The sequence below is a fragment of the Sitophilus oryzae genome, unplaced genomic scaffold (genome assembly GCF_002938485.1).
Source record: "Sitophilus oryzae breed Bouriz unplaced genomic scaffold, Soryzae_2.0 scaffold_1396_pilon_pilon, whole genome shotgun sequence".
Taxonomy (NCBI): domain Eukaryota; kingdom Metazoa; phylum Arthropoda; class Insecta; order Coleoptera; family Curculionidae; genus Sitophilus; species Sitophilus oryzae.
In genome coordinates, this window is record NW_022146055.1 from 3,794,777 (window position 1) to 3,814,154 (window position 19,378).

General features: G+C 34.1%; 1 protein-coding gene across 2 annotated transcripts in view; it reads left to right on the top strand.

Annotated features, from left to right (window-relative positions):
- LOC115875890 (fasciclin-2) overlaps positions 1-19,378 on the top strand; it is a 469,599-nt gene that overhangs the window by 377,721 nt on the left and 72,500 nt on the right. For both annotated transcript variants that reach the window (XM_030891453.1, XM_030891454.1), the window contains exons 5-8: positions 3,017-3,197; positions 3,990-4,292; positions 7,306-7,663; positions 11,583-11,836. In XM_030891453.1, the coding sequence (XP_030747313.1) occupies positions 3,017-3,197; positions 3,990-4,292; positions 7,306-7,663; positions 11,583-11,836 (1,096 nt within the window). The remainder of the gene's footprint in view (positions 1-3,016; positions 3,198-3,989; positions 4,293-7,305; positions 7,664-11,582; positions 11,837-19,378) is intronic.

A 19,378-nucleotide genomic window follows, 5' to 3' on the forward strand; every position in this document is an offset into this window, starting at 1 on the left:
CTCGAATTTCACCAAATGGACTGAAAGCGCGGCTTTTGTTTTGAAAATGTTTGAAAATACGAATGAAAATATCTTCTACTCTTGATATATTATTTAATATTTTATGTGGATTTTTATAATACAAAGTAACTGAGTGTAAAAAAGCAAACTTGGAAGAGACCCAGGTATTGGAAGAGTTCATTTTTAAGGCAACGATTAGATTATAGAACTAGTAAAATCATGACGGACTTGATAAATACATTACAAACTAAGATCATCCACAGGCAGACCACAACTAAGCATCGGAGTGACTGAAATTTTCGTGGGTATCTTCCAAGAGAACCGCAAACAATTTGTGCGAATTCTCTGGCAGGAATGTAGCTGTGTAAAGTCGGAACATTGTCAAATTGCTTCTTCTTCTTTCTCTGCTTATCCATTAATGGATGTCTTTCCTATCTCTGGAGCGGCTTCTCCCTATCTCTGGCTGTGTGGATCAACGTCTATATGTTACTAATTACTTACGTATTTCTATTTGGATCAGTCCCTATCAATCAAATATGGCAAAATAATTATATATGCAATATTTTCGCTGCTCTTAGCCTTCAACGATGTTATATATCCTGATTAGGCCATTGGTAGCCAGACAAAATGATGTTTATATCCAGTTGTAAGCCCGTACTTCCGTAGCCTAATTACCGATTCGTATATTGAACCACATTTCCATGAGAATCGAGCCAGGTTGACTGGCTGGCTTTCCTCTCCTAGCTGCCAATGCTGCCACATTTCATTTGGTTTCGTTAGGCTGTCTATTCGGACGCAGAAATTCTCTGACTTTCGAGACGATAATGCAATTGTTCCGAAACAATGTGATATTAATTCTATGGTCTAATTTGCTCGTTTAGCTCTAAATATGAAATTTTGATGAAAATTTACTACAGAATATACTGAAATTAAACAATTTAATGCTAAGCTGTACGTTTACTGAATTAGAAATTAAAATCATTAAGGCTTAAAGTTAAACATAGACTCAATTAGAACTAGTTTTGTTTACGAAAACCCAAAAAGTTTTTGAAACAAAATTAAATAAGCTCGAAACTCGAATTCACCAAATGGACTGAAACCGCGACTTTTGTGTTGAAAATGTTTGAAAATATATTCTACTCTTGATATATTATTTAATATTCTATGTGGATTTTTAAAATCCAAAGTAACTGAGTGTAGAGACCCAGGTATTGGAAGAGTTCATTTTTAAGGCAACGATTAGATTATAGAATTGGTAAAATCATGATGGACTTGATAGATGAAGTCGGACTTGAGAAATAAATTACAAACTAAGATCATCCACAAGCAGACCGCAACTAAGCATCGGAGCGGCTGACATTTTCGTGGATATCTTTCAAGAGAACCGCAAAAAATTTGTGCGAATTCTGTTGCAGAAATGTAGCTGTGTAAAAGTCGGAACATTTTCAAATTACCTACGTATTTCTATTGAGATCAGTCCGTATCAATCAAATATGGCAAAATAATTATATATGCAGTATTTCCACTGCTTTTAGCCTTCAACGATGTTATATATCCTGATTAGCCATTGGCAGCCAGACAAAATGATGTTAATATCGAGTTGTAAGCCCGTACTTCCGAAGCCTAATTACCGATTCGTAACTTTAACCACATTTCCATGAGAATCGAGCCAGGCTGACTGGCTCGGTTCCCTCTCCTAGTTGCCAATGACATATTTCATTTGGCTTCATTATGCTGCCTATTCGGACGCAAAATACTCTCCGACTTTCGATACGATAATGCAGTTATTCCGAAACAATCTGATATTAATTTGATGGTCTAATTTGCTCGTTTAGCTCTAAATATGAAATTTTGATGAAAATTTACTACAGAATATACTGAAATTAAACAATTTAATGCTAAGTTCTACGTTTACTGAATTGAAATTAAAATCATTAAGGCTTAAAGTTAGACAGACTCAATTAGAACTAGTTTTGTTTACGAAAACACAAAATGTTTTTAAAACAAAATTAAATAAGCTCGAAACTCGATTTCACCAAATGGACTGAAACCGCGGTTTTTGTTTTGAAAATATTTGAAAATATCTTCTACCCTTGATATATTATTTAATATTCTATGTGGATTTTTATAATCCAAAGTAACTGAGTGTAAAAAAGCAAACGCGGAAGAGACCCAGGTATTGGAAGAGTTCATTTTTAAGGCAATGAAGATTATAGAATTGGTAAAATCATGACGGACTTGATAGATGAAGATGGACTTGATAAACACATTACAAACTAAGATCATCCACAGGCAGACCACAACTAAGGTTCGGAGTGGCTGAAATTTTTGTGGATATCTTCCAAGATAACCGAAAACAATTTGTGCGAATTCTATTCAGGAATGTAGCTGTGTAAGGTCAAAATATTTTCAAATTACCTACGTATTTCTATTGGGACCAGTCTGTATCAATCAAATATGGCAAAATCATTTTATATCCAGTATTTTCGCTGCTCTTAGTTTCAACGATGTTATATATCCTGATTATGCCATATTGGCAGCCAGACAAAATGATGTTTATATCGAGTTGTAAACCCGTACTTCCGAAGCCTAATTATCGATTCGTAACTTTAACCACATTTCCATGAGAATCGAGCCAGTCTGACTGGCTAGGTTCCCTCTCCTAGCTGCCAATGACACATTTCATTTGGTTTCATTAAGCTGCCTATGCGAACGCAGAAACTCTCCGACTTTCGATACGATAATGCAGTTGTTCCGAAACAATCTGAATATAATTTGATGGTCTAATTTGCTAGCTTAACTCTGAATATGAAAATTTACTACATAATATACTGAAATTTACCAATTTAATGCTAAGTTGTGCGTTTACTCAATTAGAGATTAGAATCATAAATACGGGTTTCTACCCATCAAACTCCATTAGAACTAGTTTTAGCAACTCTCGGACAGATACATGTTTTTGAAAAAAAAAACTCAAATTAAAAATGTGTAAACAAATTAAAATTTGATTTTGCAGGTTGAAGTTCTTGTAGCACCTAAAGTGAAACCGATGGAGCCGGTGTCTGTTGTAGAGGGTGAAACAGCGTCTGTCATGTGCTCAGCAACTGGAAAACCACCGCCTATCTATACCTGGATTAAATCGGATTTGAGGAACGATCTTTCCAAGACCGATAGATTTTTTGTTAAGAATACAACAGGTAAGACGAGATTATAATATCATTATCCCGTATATAGTGTGTTTTGAAACAAACGGGTTCAAATTGCATTACTAAATTCGTAGATAGCTACTACTGTTGATTGAAGAAATAAGAAGATGCGCAATCTTATGAGCGATTTCGTGGCACAAAACATGTCCGAGATGTGGCTGACGTTAGTTTAGTTCTGCGCCGCTGCGCACTGATAGTCGTTTAGAGCGCAGCGGATAAAGAATATTGTACCGTAATTCTGCTTTCAGCCGACACAGTGGGTGGTTGTCGGAGACAGTGTTGCCAGAACTACGGATTAATCCGTAAATCAGCCCTGTCACGAATTTGCTCTTTAAGTTGTGTATCTTCCCAATTCTTTCAATCAGCGCTACTACTTAAGTAAAGGTAGACAATGGTGAACAATGAAATCAAACATCCTCTGGAACTGACATGGTTTTGAATTTTTAAATTTACTTATATCACTAATCGTTAACAAGGAAAAACTAAACTAACATCACGACTACTCATGTCTACGACTCAAACTCAAAATAAATGAGCCATAACGAAATCACTGTAATCTCAAATGCTTCAGGCTGCGATACGGGATTTAATTTTTGCACTAATTACTCGATATAAGTTGTATCGAAAGAAAGATAAAATTAAAACCTTTCAAAAGCAAGACCTTTTTCTATGAGGTTATCCATGACAGTAGTTTAAGAAAATTTAGTGTTTTCAGCCAAGAACATAATAAGTCTTCAGAGCCTTTGATTTATTAAACATTCTAGTAATAATCATTTATTACAGGTGAATTGATAATGAACAGAGTTGAATTCGGCGACGACGGTTACTACAAATGCAAAGCAGAAAACATGGGAGGCAGAGACGAAACAACCGTCAAAATCAACGTCTTGGTTAAACCAAGAATCTACGAACTGCTCAACGCAACAGATGCAGTGAGTAACCAAACCAGATTGGTGTGCAAAGTCAAGGGCAGGCCACCACCGAGAATTACCTTCAGAAAGCTGAGTAATCCACAACCTTTCAGACTGGGTGCACAAGATAATGACCCAAGGATTGTATTGGAAAGGCAGTTTTTTGAAGCCGAAGGTATGATCACTATGATTTTAATATCTGGGGGCACAGCAGTGCTAGGGCATGAAGTGGTGTAAAAATGAGACATTTTTCAAAACATTTAGTTTTTTTCTTACTCACAGCCATTTAAATACAAAAGTATTTCTTTCTTTAATGCCTTTTACAGAAGGGGTAGAATGAATGTAGAATATTTAGGAGGGGGGGTTAATCACCGCGACCTTACAGATCTATTGTGTGTTCTCCTTTTTTGAGTTATAACGGGTTATAACTCATCATACAGTCTCAGGGCTTTGACAGAAGCCAGTATCTGAGACGGCTCCACAGAGGCCAGCTCTATATCTTCGAATTCGGGGTAACGAAACTACTGCAATACACCAAAAATACCCCTAAAAAATAGCCCACAAGATGACACATGAGATAGGTAAGGTAAGATATGAGACAGTCACAACAGTTACATCTCCGCTGCTGGCTAACTTTGCTGCCTTTTTAAGATCTTTTTTCTATATGTATACTTGTTTGGTTTTTTACATCTTTTTTCTTATTTTTTGAGTTCTCACTAAAATTTAAAAATATACATTCTACACTCAGACGCAAAAAAAAACGCAACGGAGAAATGTTTGGTCAAATTTTAAGTGTTATTTTTGTTATTTTTAGCCCTTATTTCATGGTTTATTTAGCAAACTGTATATAATTTTATCAACTTTTTTACTAAGTTTTTAATAAACTTTAGTATTTGGCTTATTATACAGGGTTAATCCATGGATTGGTTTATTACCCTAACTTTAAAACACCCTGTGCAATAATTTCGTTTGTAAATTTTCCTAAAATACAATGGTACGGTCAGAACCATAACTCCTGAGCATTTTGTTTTTTGATTCATGTCAATACATGCTTTGGTTAATTTTTAATACCGAAATGAACTGATCGCGATTAATTTGCAATTTTTTCAATTATCATTATTTTTTGATGTCATTTTTTAATATGATGAGATGGTTTTCGTGACTATTGTCGTAACGTCATATTACGCTGCATTAGATACACTATAGGTACTAAATTTTAAAAAAAAAACATTAAAGACTAACGATACACATACTAGTTTTAATAAACATTATTAACGATAACAGAGCTAACGATATTAAAGAAAACATCTGTAATACTTAAGTATACAAACAGAAAAAAAATGTAAAATATACCTTAATACTTTGTTGATGCCTCCCTTAGCTGCTATAACTGCCTGAATACGTACGTACATACTGGTCGTTGAGGCTGCATATACCATATTGCGTTATGCTTTCCCATTCTTCTTTAAGAACCAAGCAAAGTTCATTTTTTAATGAAGCTGCCGAAGCTGATACAGCTCCATGACTTCTAACCCTCCTGCCAAGCATTTCACAAACGTCAAACATGATGGTCAGTTCATAGTAGTATATAGTTCACAATAATCACCAAGAGCCGGCTTATCATATTGAAAAATAACTTCAAAAAGAAATGATAATTGAAAAAATTGCAAATTGTTGGTGGCAAGTTCATTTATCAAAAAATTAACCAAAGCATGTATTGACATGATCCAAAAAAACAAAATGCTCAGGAGACATGGTTCTGACTGTAAAATTCTATTTTAGGAAAATTTACACACGAAATTATTGCACAGGGTGTTTTAAAGTTAGGGTAAAAAACAACCCCTCAATTAACCCTGTATAATGTGCCTGATACTAAAGTTTATAAAAAACTGAGTTTACGAATTAAAGTTGATATAATTATATACAGCTTGCTAAAAAAAATCATGAAAATAGGGCCAACAATAACAAAAATATAACACTTTAAATTTGGATTTTTCCGTTGCGTTTTTTTTTGCATCTGAGTGTATTAAGTTGTCTCATATTTACCCTTACCTATGTCTCATTATTACCCTTGTGTGTGTCTTAAATTTACCCCTCCAACAAACTAGCTTCTCATACAAACAGGACATGCCTTTCTAGACTCTATACCGTAACCTATCTACGCACGCGACGACAGGAGTCGAACCCTTACTACTTCATACTGATGTCACCTGACAAATATTTGATAGGTACTCAGTTTCACAATAAAAACTAGAGATTCCTTATAGTCTAAGAGCTAGCAACGTTTTCGAGAAAGTATTTTAAGACGTCTGGCTCTTTGATATATCTTTTATTATCCTCTCTGGAACAGCGTGCAGGCCGTCTGGCTGCCCATACACGTTGGGTTCACTACTGCGCATCCAAAGAAGATCCTCTATTTTTTACTTAGCGCTTTAAATTCTAGTATTGAATTAAAATCGAGCAAATCTCCATTAGCTCGGCGCGTAGAGCTTTCGCCTATGAAGCGCAGGTCAGTGGTTGGATACCGGCTGGGGGTGCAACTTTTTTATTTTTTTTTTTCGTTTATATTCTGATAGTAAAGTATTAAATATTTGCTTTTTATCACTAGAACGGATAGCGTTTATGGGTTTATGATCCGTAGTGTATATAAGTAGAATTTGATACTTTCATTTGTTTTGAAGGATTATTGTGGTAATTAATTATTAGATAGGTTTAGGATGGTCTGGCTGCCGCGCCGGTAGGTTGCGTTCACTACTGCGCATCACATGGGTACAGGTTGTCTCATTTTCGTGCGTTTTTTGAGATTTGGGATATCTGGGATTTCTCGGGAGATACAATGATGCGTTTTTTTTTCACATTACTTTGCTAGTTTTTTATGTAACTAAATATTCTACCCCTAGATTTGCGCATTTTCTACACATTAACATTAATCAATCTTGTTTAAAAATTATTATTATTTTATTTAATTTAATTCAACCAGATAATTTTGTTTTCCATCGTTATCTTAACAAACTGAACTGTTAAAAAAAGGATTATTAAAATGATTATTAAAATAATAAACAACAGCTGAAAAAAATTTTGGAAGACAGACAGGCAGAAATTACCTTAATAAAGCATTAAAATGTTAATTTTTATATGTATATTATGTTTAAATCTTTAAAATGAATAGCCTCTCTTTGTGTTTCTAGGTGAAGCTTTTGGTACTCTGGTCATATCTAATCTCACACGTTCAGACGATGGTTTATACCAATGCATAGCTGAAAATACACCAGGCACCGCATACAGAAATGGACACATAACAGTTTTGTTCAAACCCACATTCAATCGGACCAGAGATTTGCCCCCAGTTTGGAGCTGGGAAAATAGACCTGGAAACCTATCGTGTTTACCAGAAGCCATACCAAATGCTACCGTGGTGTGGAGGTGGAACCAAATTGAGATTTCTGAAGAGAATTTTAACAATGGGAGGCTGCAAAGGAACATATTTGAAGTTATCGGTAGCAGCCCGCGATCTTTTCTCATAGTCAAACCACATAATCAACCTAGGTGAGTTATAGATGTAAAGTATACCGAGCTGGCAACGGTTACTTTTGGGTCGGCATTTACATGTGTGGAAGTAAATTGCATAGGGATCTTATTAAGTCGGAGTGAGAGAAATGCGACCGACCGACGAGATGCAGAAATATTAACAAAGTTCTTGAAAAAACTACAATCTATTATTTCTAATAGATTTCGAGATATGGATTTTTGAATTCAGAGTTCTAATAGCGCGACCACTATCGAACACCCACTCAATTCCACTTATTTTTACCAAAAATACAAGTGTTTCTAGCTTGCACTTAAAAAAATTCAAGCTATAGGGAAAATTACAACGATTCGTTAATAAATGAACAAATTAAGTATCACGAGACGTAATTAAATCGTGAAGCTGAACGCATGACTTACACCTTTCCCTAGAACTTTAAGTACTGACAGAGGTATTAGCTTTGTTCGGGTTCTTGTTATCACCGATTCTGAACCGTCCTAGAACTCTGCAGCGCATGCGCAAATGAAATAATGTCTTCATATTTCCTTCTGCGCATACGCATCACAGTTCTAGGACGGTTCAGAATCGGTAATAAGAGAAACCCGAAGTAAGCTATTGATTGGGTCGACCGGTCGACTGCGACAAATCTGCTATATCCCCTTCCACGTCTCTTAGCGATGTGCACAGTTTCTCGGTTTATTTCATATGTTTGGCAACGTGTTTACTGTCCTCTCTTTGTTCGGTACATTATAAACGCATTGTACTCTTCTTACATACGGAAATCTCGACCCAAGACTAATCTTTGCAAGCCCTTAGTATAAAGCATTTCATTAATAAATTTATCATTATTTGTTTATTAAATAGTTGTGATGTAGAGTACCTCAAAACATTGTTATTTTGTATGATTCCATTTGTAGAAATTGTAATTATTATATCAAACTCCAAGGTTAAAGTTGTACAATTCCTTATTTAATGAGCAGACTTTCTTATGTACCAGATCTATACCCATCCAGCACTTTTTTTCTATTTCTATGGATATGGAGATATGTATACAATACTATATTGGTAAAATTATATTGTACAGGGTGGCTCGAATTCGACGCTCATCATTGGAAATTCGGAAACCGTAAGAAATACAGGATCGGTTAAATGGAGGCAAAGTTGCGCAGTTTGATGCTCAATAAAATGCCGTATTGCATTTTGAAAAATTCCGAATACTTCCGAATATATTCGAAAAAAAACGGAATTTCAATTTTGTTTTCTATCGTTTCCTGGCTTTATTTGTTAAGATAACTTAAAATGAAAAACACATTTTCATGGCCACTTTTTCTGCTCTTTAACTCTGTGTGATTAAATATTGACTCTGACGTTTCGGCTTCTGGCGGTCAACATCAACTTAATTTTTTTTGAATTCGGACCTGATTTTTTTTCAAATTAATTAAATCCTTTCATCACTCTTAAAACACTATACGGGTGCTTCTCAAAAGTGGCTCACCCATATAACTTTTTTATTTTTTAGATAAAACAACGAGATTTGGTATACTAGTATATAAGATAAATTACGATTAATTGACGTATTCAATTATTGTTTTCGGTCACTTCAGGTTTCACCGGAAATGACTACAACTTTTGGTTTTTAAATGGCACCCTCGGTATTTTTTACTTTATTCCATAGAAAATGACACTCTGAATAGAATGACATCATATGTCAACTTTTGACATTTTCGCATATGGTTTATTTGGAATTGTAACATGCTGTTCATAACGACAATTTGACTCGAAATACCAAGCGTTTGGTATCAAATCATTCGTAAAAGAATGCTTTTCCCAAATACGCGAATGGGCCACCCCCGTTCTATTTGAAAAAATTGAGATATGATTGAAAATACGACTTGGGCATCTTTTAACCCTCCAGGACAAGATAATAAAAACATTAGACGATCAAATCTATTTTTCCAAGGCTCCTTGCTTAAAAATTTGTGTTTTAACACAGCTATGGCGCTCTAGATTACAACTTAAAACACAATTTGTTTTTGTGCGAATATGTCAAAAATTGATTCATGTCATTCGATTCAGAATGTCATTTTCTATCGAACAAAGTAAGAAAATACATGGTGTCATTTAAAATTCAAAAGTTGTAGTCATTTCCGGTGAAACAGGAAGTGACCAAAAACAGTTGAATACGTCAATCAAACCTAATTAATGTCATATACTAACATATCAAATCTCGTTTTATTATCTGAAAAAATAAAAAAGTTATAGGGGTGAGCCACTTTTGAGACGCACCCGGTATATAGAGACGCACCCTGTATATATAATCACTTTGATATTTGCCGACGTTTCGTACAGAAAATTCCAGCACCAGAATATTTTATGCAAAAAAAATAAAGAATAAAAACGCAATACGGCATTTTATTGAGCATCAAATTGCGCAACTTTGCCTCCATTTTACCGGTCCTGTATCTCTTACGGTTTCCGAAATCCCAATGATGAGCGTCGAATTCGAGCCACCGTATACATATCTATAAGTCTACATACAAATAATATTTATTAACCTTTCTAGTTGATTATGATTGATATGAAGACTATCATGAGTTTTAAATCAGCTGTAATGAAATAAAGTATATTATTTAACAAATATAAATCATACTTTTACTCATTCTATTATGTTTAGTGAAGAAAATGTTAAAAACTCTGCATTAATTTTTTTTCTAGAATTATTTATTTTTTGATAATTCGCTTTTAACTAAATGTTATATCGATAAAACCATAAAACTAGTATTTAGTCCAGTCCTATTGTTTCTACATTCCCTGCATTGCATGCATATAATCCAACTGGTACATTCCTATTTCATAATTACCATAACTCCATATCCGAGCCGCCTACCTATGCATATTGCATCTCTTATACATAAACACCAATGGAATATTCTCTCTGGGATAGGGGTACACGCAACGGTAAAGAGGAGTGAATGAATATATGTCTCTGTTCTGGAACCTCTACAGCAAATACCGGTGCATACTATACATAGCCAGGAATTCACACTACGCTTAAATACATCTCTTATAAACAGCATCCACTAATCGAAAATTCTCTGTAGGCTATTCTCTATAAGCTTAGGGATGGGAACTATCTATCGATAAATTTTAATTTTGATATAGCGGAATAAAATATCGATTATTTGTTTAAAGGCGGTAGACAATACTTCGATTGAAAATAAATCATTATGTTGAACTTATATTTTCTTTATTTGTTGGTCAAGTCTTTAATAATTCTGTACTCGGCGCTATGCAAAATTTTGCAATATACAGGGTGGTCCGAACTGTATTCCGGAAACTTTGTATAAAATTCGTATAAATGAATGTATGTCCTAAAATCTTTAGTTTCGGAGATACAGGGTGTAGAAGTTTCATTTTTATTTTGATTTTTTCCAAATAATTTATGAAGTAACGTCAATATTTCGATAAAAATTGGTGTATGGAAGTTTTTTGAGATGAAAAATTAGAATATGACTCCTACTACAGGTACCGACGAAAAGTTATTACTCTTCAAAACAGTTAAAACACATGTAGGTGGCGCCACCTAGAAATGGGAGTCATATTGACATCATAATCAAATTTCTCATGTCAAAAAACACCCATCCACCAATTTTCATCCAAATATTGACGTTACTTTAGAAATTATTTGGAAAAAATCGAAATAAAAATGAAACTTCTACACCCTGTATATCCGAAACTAAGCATTTTAGGACATACATTTATACGAACTTTTTTACTCATTTTTATCTGCAGAATATGCTGCCGAAGTTTCCGGAATACAGTTCGGACCACCCCTGTATATCGATATTTAAAAATATCGATATTTTTACACATGACTAATATAAACATAATTCACTGTAAATAGAAAGAATTGAATGAAAATATATCTGTATTTTGCAGTCTCTACACCAAATATGAGTGTATAGCCAGGAATCAATTGGGCGAGGCCTCGGTCAAAGTCGAGTTGAAGCAAGCTTTCGTACCAGGTCCAATAAATCAGGTTAGGGCGCACAGTATCACGGCGACGACAGTGAAATTCTCGATAATGCCGCCCAGCAACTACGACGGACTCCCAATACGGTCATATACTGTGCAGTACAAACCGGAGAGACAGATTTATTGGGATGGGGCATCGATGCATACCTGGAGTAATGGTAAGTGAATAGTAGGAATATTGTATCGATATTTGTTCGAACGGTATCGATTTTTTACTAGGTATTGTTTCTTTTATAGTAGGTATAATATCTTACTTGTGTAAAATCGCTATTTTAGGGGCTTACTCAACCGGGTCTCACAATGCAAATTCACCTCAAATATCCATTTAGTTGGTCATTGGCAAGCACTCTCTCATTGTACTCACGACTCAAGACTCACCCGGGGGTACTCCGCCCCCTAGCCACTGACATCACTGATATTCTATTCAATATATCACATTCCATACCTTCCATCTAATTCAAATATTATTCGGATCTATTGGTTAATAATCTTCAACAACTAGCTAGTGTCACCTGAAATAGTATAGGGGCTTCCCCTGGACGCAACTCTGCCGCTAAACAGATTCGCATCCCAATCGAATAGGCTATTGGGTAGCTCACTATCCCAACGCCGCATCGTCAATCGAGAAGACATTATGGAGACCTCAAACTCTCAAGACCAACTCGAAGGCTGGACGTCACAAGAGGTTTTCTTATCGTGGTCAAACGACCACGTTGGCTTACAGTCAAATGACTTGCAACTATATTAGTCAAAAGACTCGCAACCTCCATTTGTCAGCACTGTGACAAAACACAACACTACACAGCCGGCCGGCCTATCAACAACTGACTGACCTGCCGCGCGCCCGTGCACTTGTGTCTAGCCCTAGCAGGCAACTATTAAGCCCGACCAATCACGTTAGAGTTTTTGACAAACACAAATGAATTAACACCCTTCAAATAACCACGCTAACCAACCTGATTGGTCAAGCTTAAAAGTTGACTGCTAGGACTAGACACTTCTCGCCCGTGCAAGCTAAGCCTCCTCTTACATCACAATTTTACCTGATCACAAATATTTACATCGCTTGCCAATGAATCATACTGTTTGCTCTAATCGACTTTCATATAGAGTGTTTTAGGATTACTAGATAAATAAATAGAGAGTTTCTGAAGGAAAGCATATTTTTTATTAGAATAGTGAATAAATAAAAGCATTATTATAACAAACTTATTTTCACAAGTTTTACATACTCTCGAACTAAAAGCCCAGTTAAATTCAATTATTCTATAAATGATGCAACATTCAACAGACTATCGGTCATAAAGGATCTAGGAGTTATTTTCGACGAAAGATTCTCCTTTATTCCTCACATCGATCAAGTGGTAGTTCACGCCTCTAGAACACTCGGCTTTGTATTACGTAACAGTAAGCATTTTTCCAATTTATCAACCATCAAAATACTGTATTTCTCTTATGTGAGGTCGAAGCTTGATTATGGCTCGATTATCTGGTCCCCTATTTATAATTGTCATGTACAATCTGTTGAGTCTGTTCAACGGCGATTTCTAAAATACGCCATGTTTAGAGAAGACGGAATCTATCCTCAACGGGGTATAGATCATGCGCATATTTTGGATATATTTGGTGAATTGCCGTTAAGTACACGTCGTGACTTGCAGATGTATTTTCTGTACAAGCTGGCAAATTTTTAAATTGATTCTCCATCTCTGCTCGAGCGACTGCCATTTCTTGTACCTCGTTTAGGCGCTAGAGAGCAACCTGTTTTTTTTTTCTTGCTTTTACAAGATCTAAAGGCCCCAGTACACGTTTGGCCAACTAGTTGGACCAATGAGTTGGGCCAAAAATACGTACAGTGCTTCATATTGCTGCAGAGTCCGATTTACAGAATGTGTCAGAATCTTAATAGAATTTCCACTGCAGTAGATGCATTTCATGACAGTCTCCCCACTATTCTCGAAACATTCTGTGATATTGCTGGCCATCCTGTTTAGTCTGTGTTTAGTTAATTAATTTTTATATTTTATTTTTGTGTTTTTGTATTTTAGTGTAGTATTTTTAAAACATATTGTAATTATTTATTATTTTTTAATCTTATTTGTTTACCTATTGTTTCGAATTTCCTGTTAGTGGACTTCGGCCTGTAGGAAATAAACGACTATTTATTTATTTATTTATTTATTTATTTATTTATTTATAATATAGAACACGTTATTTAAGTAGTAATATTTCCATGTAGAATTCAGGAAGCAATGCAATCTTTGAATAAAAAAAATAAGAAAGGCGCATATGAAAAACATAGTTTGAGCGCGATGGGGATCCAAAATGGTCGACTTAGATTCTAGTTTATCAGTGCCTTTCCAATTTTATTCTAAACATCTAAAAATGTAATGTAGGGCAGACTCAATAATTTTGTTTTATTTTACGTTGTCAGTAAAAGTTAGTGGTTATTAAAATTATTATTATAAAAATATATTTCTAATAAAAATAGATTATAATAATTATTTAATAACACAACTGTTAGATACGTTACTAAAGCACGTCAGTAAAACTGACGTATACTGGGTGTGTCTCAAAAGTGGCTCACCTCTATAACTTTTTTATTTTTTTAGTTAAAAAAACGAGATTTGGTATGTTAGTATATGAAATAAATTAGGATTGATTGACGTATTCAATTGTTTTCGGTCACTTCCTATTTCACCGGAAATAACTACAACTTTTGATTTTTAAATGGCACATTCGATAGTTTTTACTTTAATCGATAGAAAATAACACTCTGAATTGAATGACATATGATATGTCAACTTTTGACATTTTCGCATATGGTTTATTTGAAATTATAACTTGCGGTTCGTAACGAAAATTTGACTCGAAATACCAAATGTGTGGTATCAAATTATTCGTAAAAAAATGCTTTTTACAAATATGATAATGAGCCACCCTCGTTCCGTTTGAAAAAATTGAGATATGATTAAAAATACGATTTAAGCATTTTCTAACTGGCCAGGACATGACACTAAAAATATTAGACGATCAAATCAATGTTGATTAAGAATTAATGTTTTTAACATAGCCATGGCACTCTAGTGTGAATTTTAAAATACGATTTTTTATTAAGCGAGAATGTCAAAAGTTGACATATGATATTTCATTCTGTTCAGAATGTGATTTTCTATCGTATAAAGTAGAGAAGAAAGAAATAAAGTAAGACATTAATTAAATCGAATTGTTTTAAGAGATATTTTCAAAAGTCAATAACTCGGAAACGGTTGGTTTGAGGTACATTGTGTGTATCTCGATTTTTTCTTAGAATTGACGGAAAAACCGAAATATACAATATTATACAGGGAGTTCCCTTTAAAAAAATAAAACTTTGATGTGTCACGACTTTATGACCGACCCTATATACTTAAATGTATTACCCGCTAATAAATATTTAAAAACCCCTATATTTAACTTTTTGCGGTACCTCTTATATTTTACCTAATAATCGACCGTTCCCCTACATATCAGCGACCCTTATTTCCCTCGCGTTTTAATCATTTTGTAGGTCTGCTGCACAACACAACCAACTATTTTACAGCCTTTTTGATATATCGCAATAGTATCACTGTTAAAATTAACAGTGACCAACACTTTATTATGTTCTAACACAATTTCCTTCTACATTTACTACTTCTAAACTTCTAAACAACAACTGTAGAATAAATACTAAATAACATAAAATAAGCTTAGTAATGACAAACAAATCTAGAAATTTTAAAATCCAACACAACAACCAAGGATGGGGACCTACAATATAAATTCTATCCACCATTCATGAATACATGGATTGTATTCATGTTCAGTATTCTTGTTGATTGAGGTAATAAAAGATGCGCAACCTTACGGGCGATTTCGTGGCACAAAACCTGTCCGAGATGCAGCTGGCGTTACTGTCAACCTGTCCGATATTTTGATTAGCCCTGCGCCGCTGCGCGCTGATCGTTTACAGCGCAGCGGATAAAGAATACTGTACCGTAGTTCGGCTTTTAGTCGACAGAGTGAGTGGTTGTCTGATACGGTGTTGCCAGAACTACTGATAAATCCGTAGATTTACGGATTTTGAGTACAATATGTTAATAGTATGGATAGTTTCTATCATTAAGCAATTTAATATAATATATGATTAAACAAAGAACAACGTCAGAGTTGGCTTGGAAATGAAGATTGCTGTTATCTAATATGTAAAATATTATGGTAAATTCTAAATAATCGTCATTTCCAAGCCAACTAAACTACTTTTTTTGATCATACTGACATATCATTTTGACATATTTTTATTAAGTTTTTTTTATTTTTGTTGTTTATTTTATTACAGTTGAGGGTTGGAACCTTTGGTGTTACACAGCAAAATAAAAACACTAAATCACCACAATACACCAAAACACTTTTACTTTTACACTGGACGCGCGTTTCGCTAACCATGCATCATCAGCAGATGATTATAAACTAAAGTATAATCTACAAGTTGAGCGTTTATATACTCGCTCAGTGGGCACCGAGTGGGCGTGGCAAAATCTAGCCAACCGAGTCAGAGCCAACTGAGCGTAACAGTTAGATTTCCGCCACTAGAGTAGTAGGAACAAAGAACTTGAAGGAATTGGACCGTTGACTCTGTTCATACTATCTTTACATTTATTAACTCTGATGCTTTCATATGCATCTAATTGCCTGTAATTTGAGAATTTTAAATTATTAAGATCTATACAATGTTCATTATCAACAATATGTTCGGCAACGCAAGATTTATCCGCTCTACCATATCTTATCTGAGCTAAATGTTCTTTAAATCTAGTTAATATTGATCTTCTAGTTTGCCCAACATATTTCTGATTACAATCTTTACAAGAAATTTCATAAATACCCGACCTTTCCAGTGGAGGTGTTTTAACTTTTGGATTACCTAATAATTATTGTAATTTATTATGAGCACTATACACAAGTTTATAATTGACATTCTTAAAAATTCCTTTTAGACCACGGGATAACTCTCTATCAAACGGTATCGAAAAATATTTAGACGTATCTTTCTCCACTTGAAAAGTCGAATTTTCAGAAATCATTAACCTATACCTACGTTTTCTAATTAATTTATCAACTAGTGTTGAAACTGCTATTCAGCACTTGCCCGAGGCTTCTAAAGTATTTACAAGAGAGGCTTGTAGAAATCAGTTATCAAAAAATATCCTTTCAAGTAATTCATTAAAATCTAACAAAGAGCACAATATTGTCAAGAGTTTGCGTAACAAAGATTGTTTCTATCTAAAAGCTCATAAGGGAAATAAGGTTGTTATATTAGATAAAAAAGACTATTACGATAAGGTTAACAACTTAATCGATAATGGCCCCTACATAAATTTGAAAAAGAATCCTTTGTCTAAGATGGTAGCAGCCGTTAAAAAAACTCTAAAAGAATGTAACACCCTTATTGATCTTTCTTTAAAGAGGAAATTGCAAGTATCCAATCCTCATTACCAAAATTGTATGCTTTGCCAAAATTCATAAACCGGACAAGTCTATGCGCCCAATTGTTTCGGCTGTAGGTTCTCCGACTTATAATTTGGCAAAATGATTATCAAGGGAGTTCGAAAATTTACCTGATCATGAACCTTCTTTCTCAGTTAAAAATAATATTGAATTCATTAACAAAATTAAAGATATAACATTGCATGAAGGTGAAATTTTGGTCTACTTTGATGTATCTTCGTTGTTCCCAAGTGTTCCAATTCCACATATTTTAGGCTACTTAAAGGAATTACTGAACGCAAATGGTCTCGACAACAAAACTGTGAGTGAATATATTGAGCTTACATCGTTATGTATGAAACAAAATTGTTTTCAATTTAATAACAACTTTTTTGAACAGCGGGAAGGTACAGAAATGGGTAATCCATTGTCTCCATTTTTGGCTAATTTATTCATGAGCAGGTTTGAAGTGGAGGCTAAGAATCAGTTTGGGTATTTTCCAAGAGTATGGTTTAGGTATGTGGATGATATTTTTGCTGTTTTTGACACACATTCAGACACTATAGATAATTTTATTTCTAAGTTAAATAATCGTTTTCCTTCCATTAAATTTACGCATGAAATTGAGAACAACGACAGATTACCATTTCTAGATGTATTAGTTATTAGAAATACTAATAATTGCCTGGCATTTGATATCTATAGGAAAAATACGACCACACGCAGATATATTCCTAATGAATCACATCATAGTGTTGAACATAAAATGGCTAGTTTAAATTTCTTAGTTCATAGGTTACTTAGTTTCCCACTTTCCAACGAAAGATATGAAATAGAAAGAGATTACATTAGGAATGTAGCTGAGTGTAATGGATATTCTCCTTTACTAGTTGATAAATTAATTAGAAAACGTAGGTATAGGTTAATGATTTCTGAAAATTCGACTTTTCAAGTGGAGAAAGATACGTCTAAATATTTTTCGATACCGTTTGATAGAGAGTTATCCCGTGGTCTAAAAGGAATTTTTAAGAATGTCATTATAAACTTGTGTATAGTGCTAATAATAAATTACAACAATTATTAGGTAATCCAAAGATAAAACACCTCCACTGGAAAGGTCGGGTATTTATGAAATTTCTTGTAAAGATTGTAATCAGAAATATGTTGGGCAAACTAGAAGATCAATATTAACTAGATTTAAAGAACATTTAGCTCAGATAAGATATGGTAGACCGGATAAATCTTGCGTTGCCGAACATATTGTTGATAATGAACATTGTATAGATCTTAATAATTTAAAATGAATTAAACAAGTCTCAAATTACAGGCAATTAGTTTTGATGTATTGTGGTGATTTAGTGTTTTTATTTTGTTTATTTTATGCTTAACACGAATAAATTTTCAATACATAAACGCGGATTTTTCATCGAAATATATTTTCGTCAAACATTTTAATATGGCAACACTGTCGTTTTCAGTTCCACACCGTCTTCGATATGCCCTCACTGGCAGAAATAGAGAAAATAAGTGTTTTATGCGTTGGCTACAGAAGGATTGGTGCCTCCACCGTACAGCACTTGAGCCGTAAGGGGAAATCAAATCAACCTTGTTACGAATTCGCTTATTAGGTTGTCTATCTTTCCAGTTCTTTCAATCAACGGTATTATACCCATTCTTTATTTTTTTATTCAAAGAATGCAATTATTATAAGTTAAACGCATATAATACTTCAAAAATTTTCCATTTTTCAAAAAAATGTTGCATTAGTTAGTTTATGGAAAATATTTTAAACATAAATTTGAACAGAGATGTTTTAGTGTGCAATTCAGCGAGATTATATGAAAAAGTAAATATTACTGGTTTTATTGATAAATATATAAATATATAAATCACTTATATATCGGTATAAATATTTCTATTTTATCGGAAACGCCGCTATCAATCAGCCTATATAAACAAGGGAGTCTTTATCATCTATTTTCATCTCAGAAAGTCGAGGAATTGTAAGAAGATTCGCCTATAAATCTGAACTTTATTACAGGCCAGCGGGGATAGCTTTACGATTACGTAGTTATTTTCCCATATCGATTCTACATAGTATGTAGATAATACAGCAAACTCTGCAATGCAGCCGTAATTGTCTTTTAAAGTTTGAATTATTTAATTATTATTTTATTAAAATACTAGCGTGT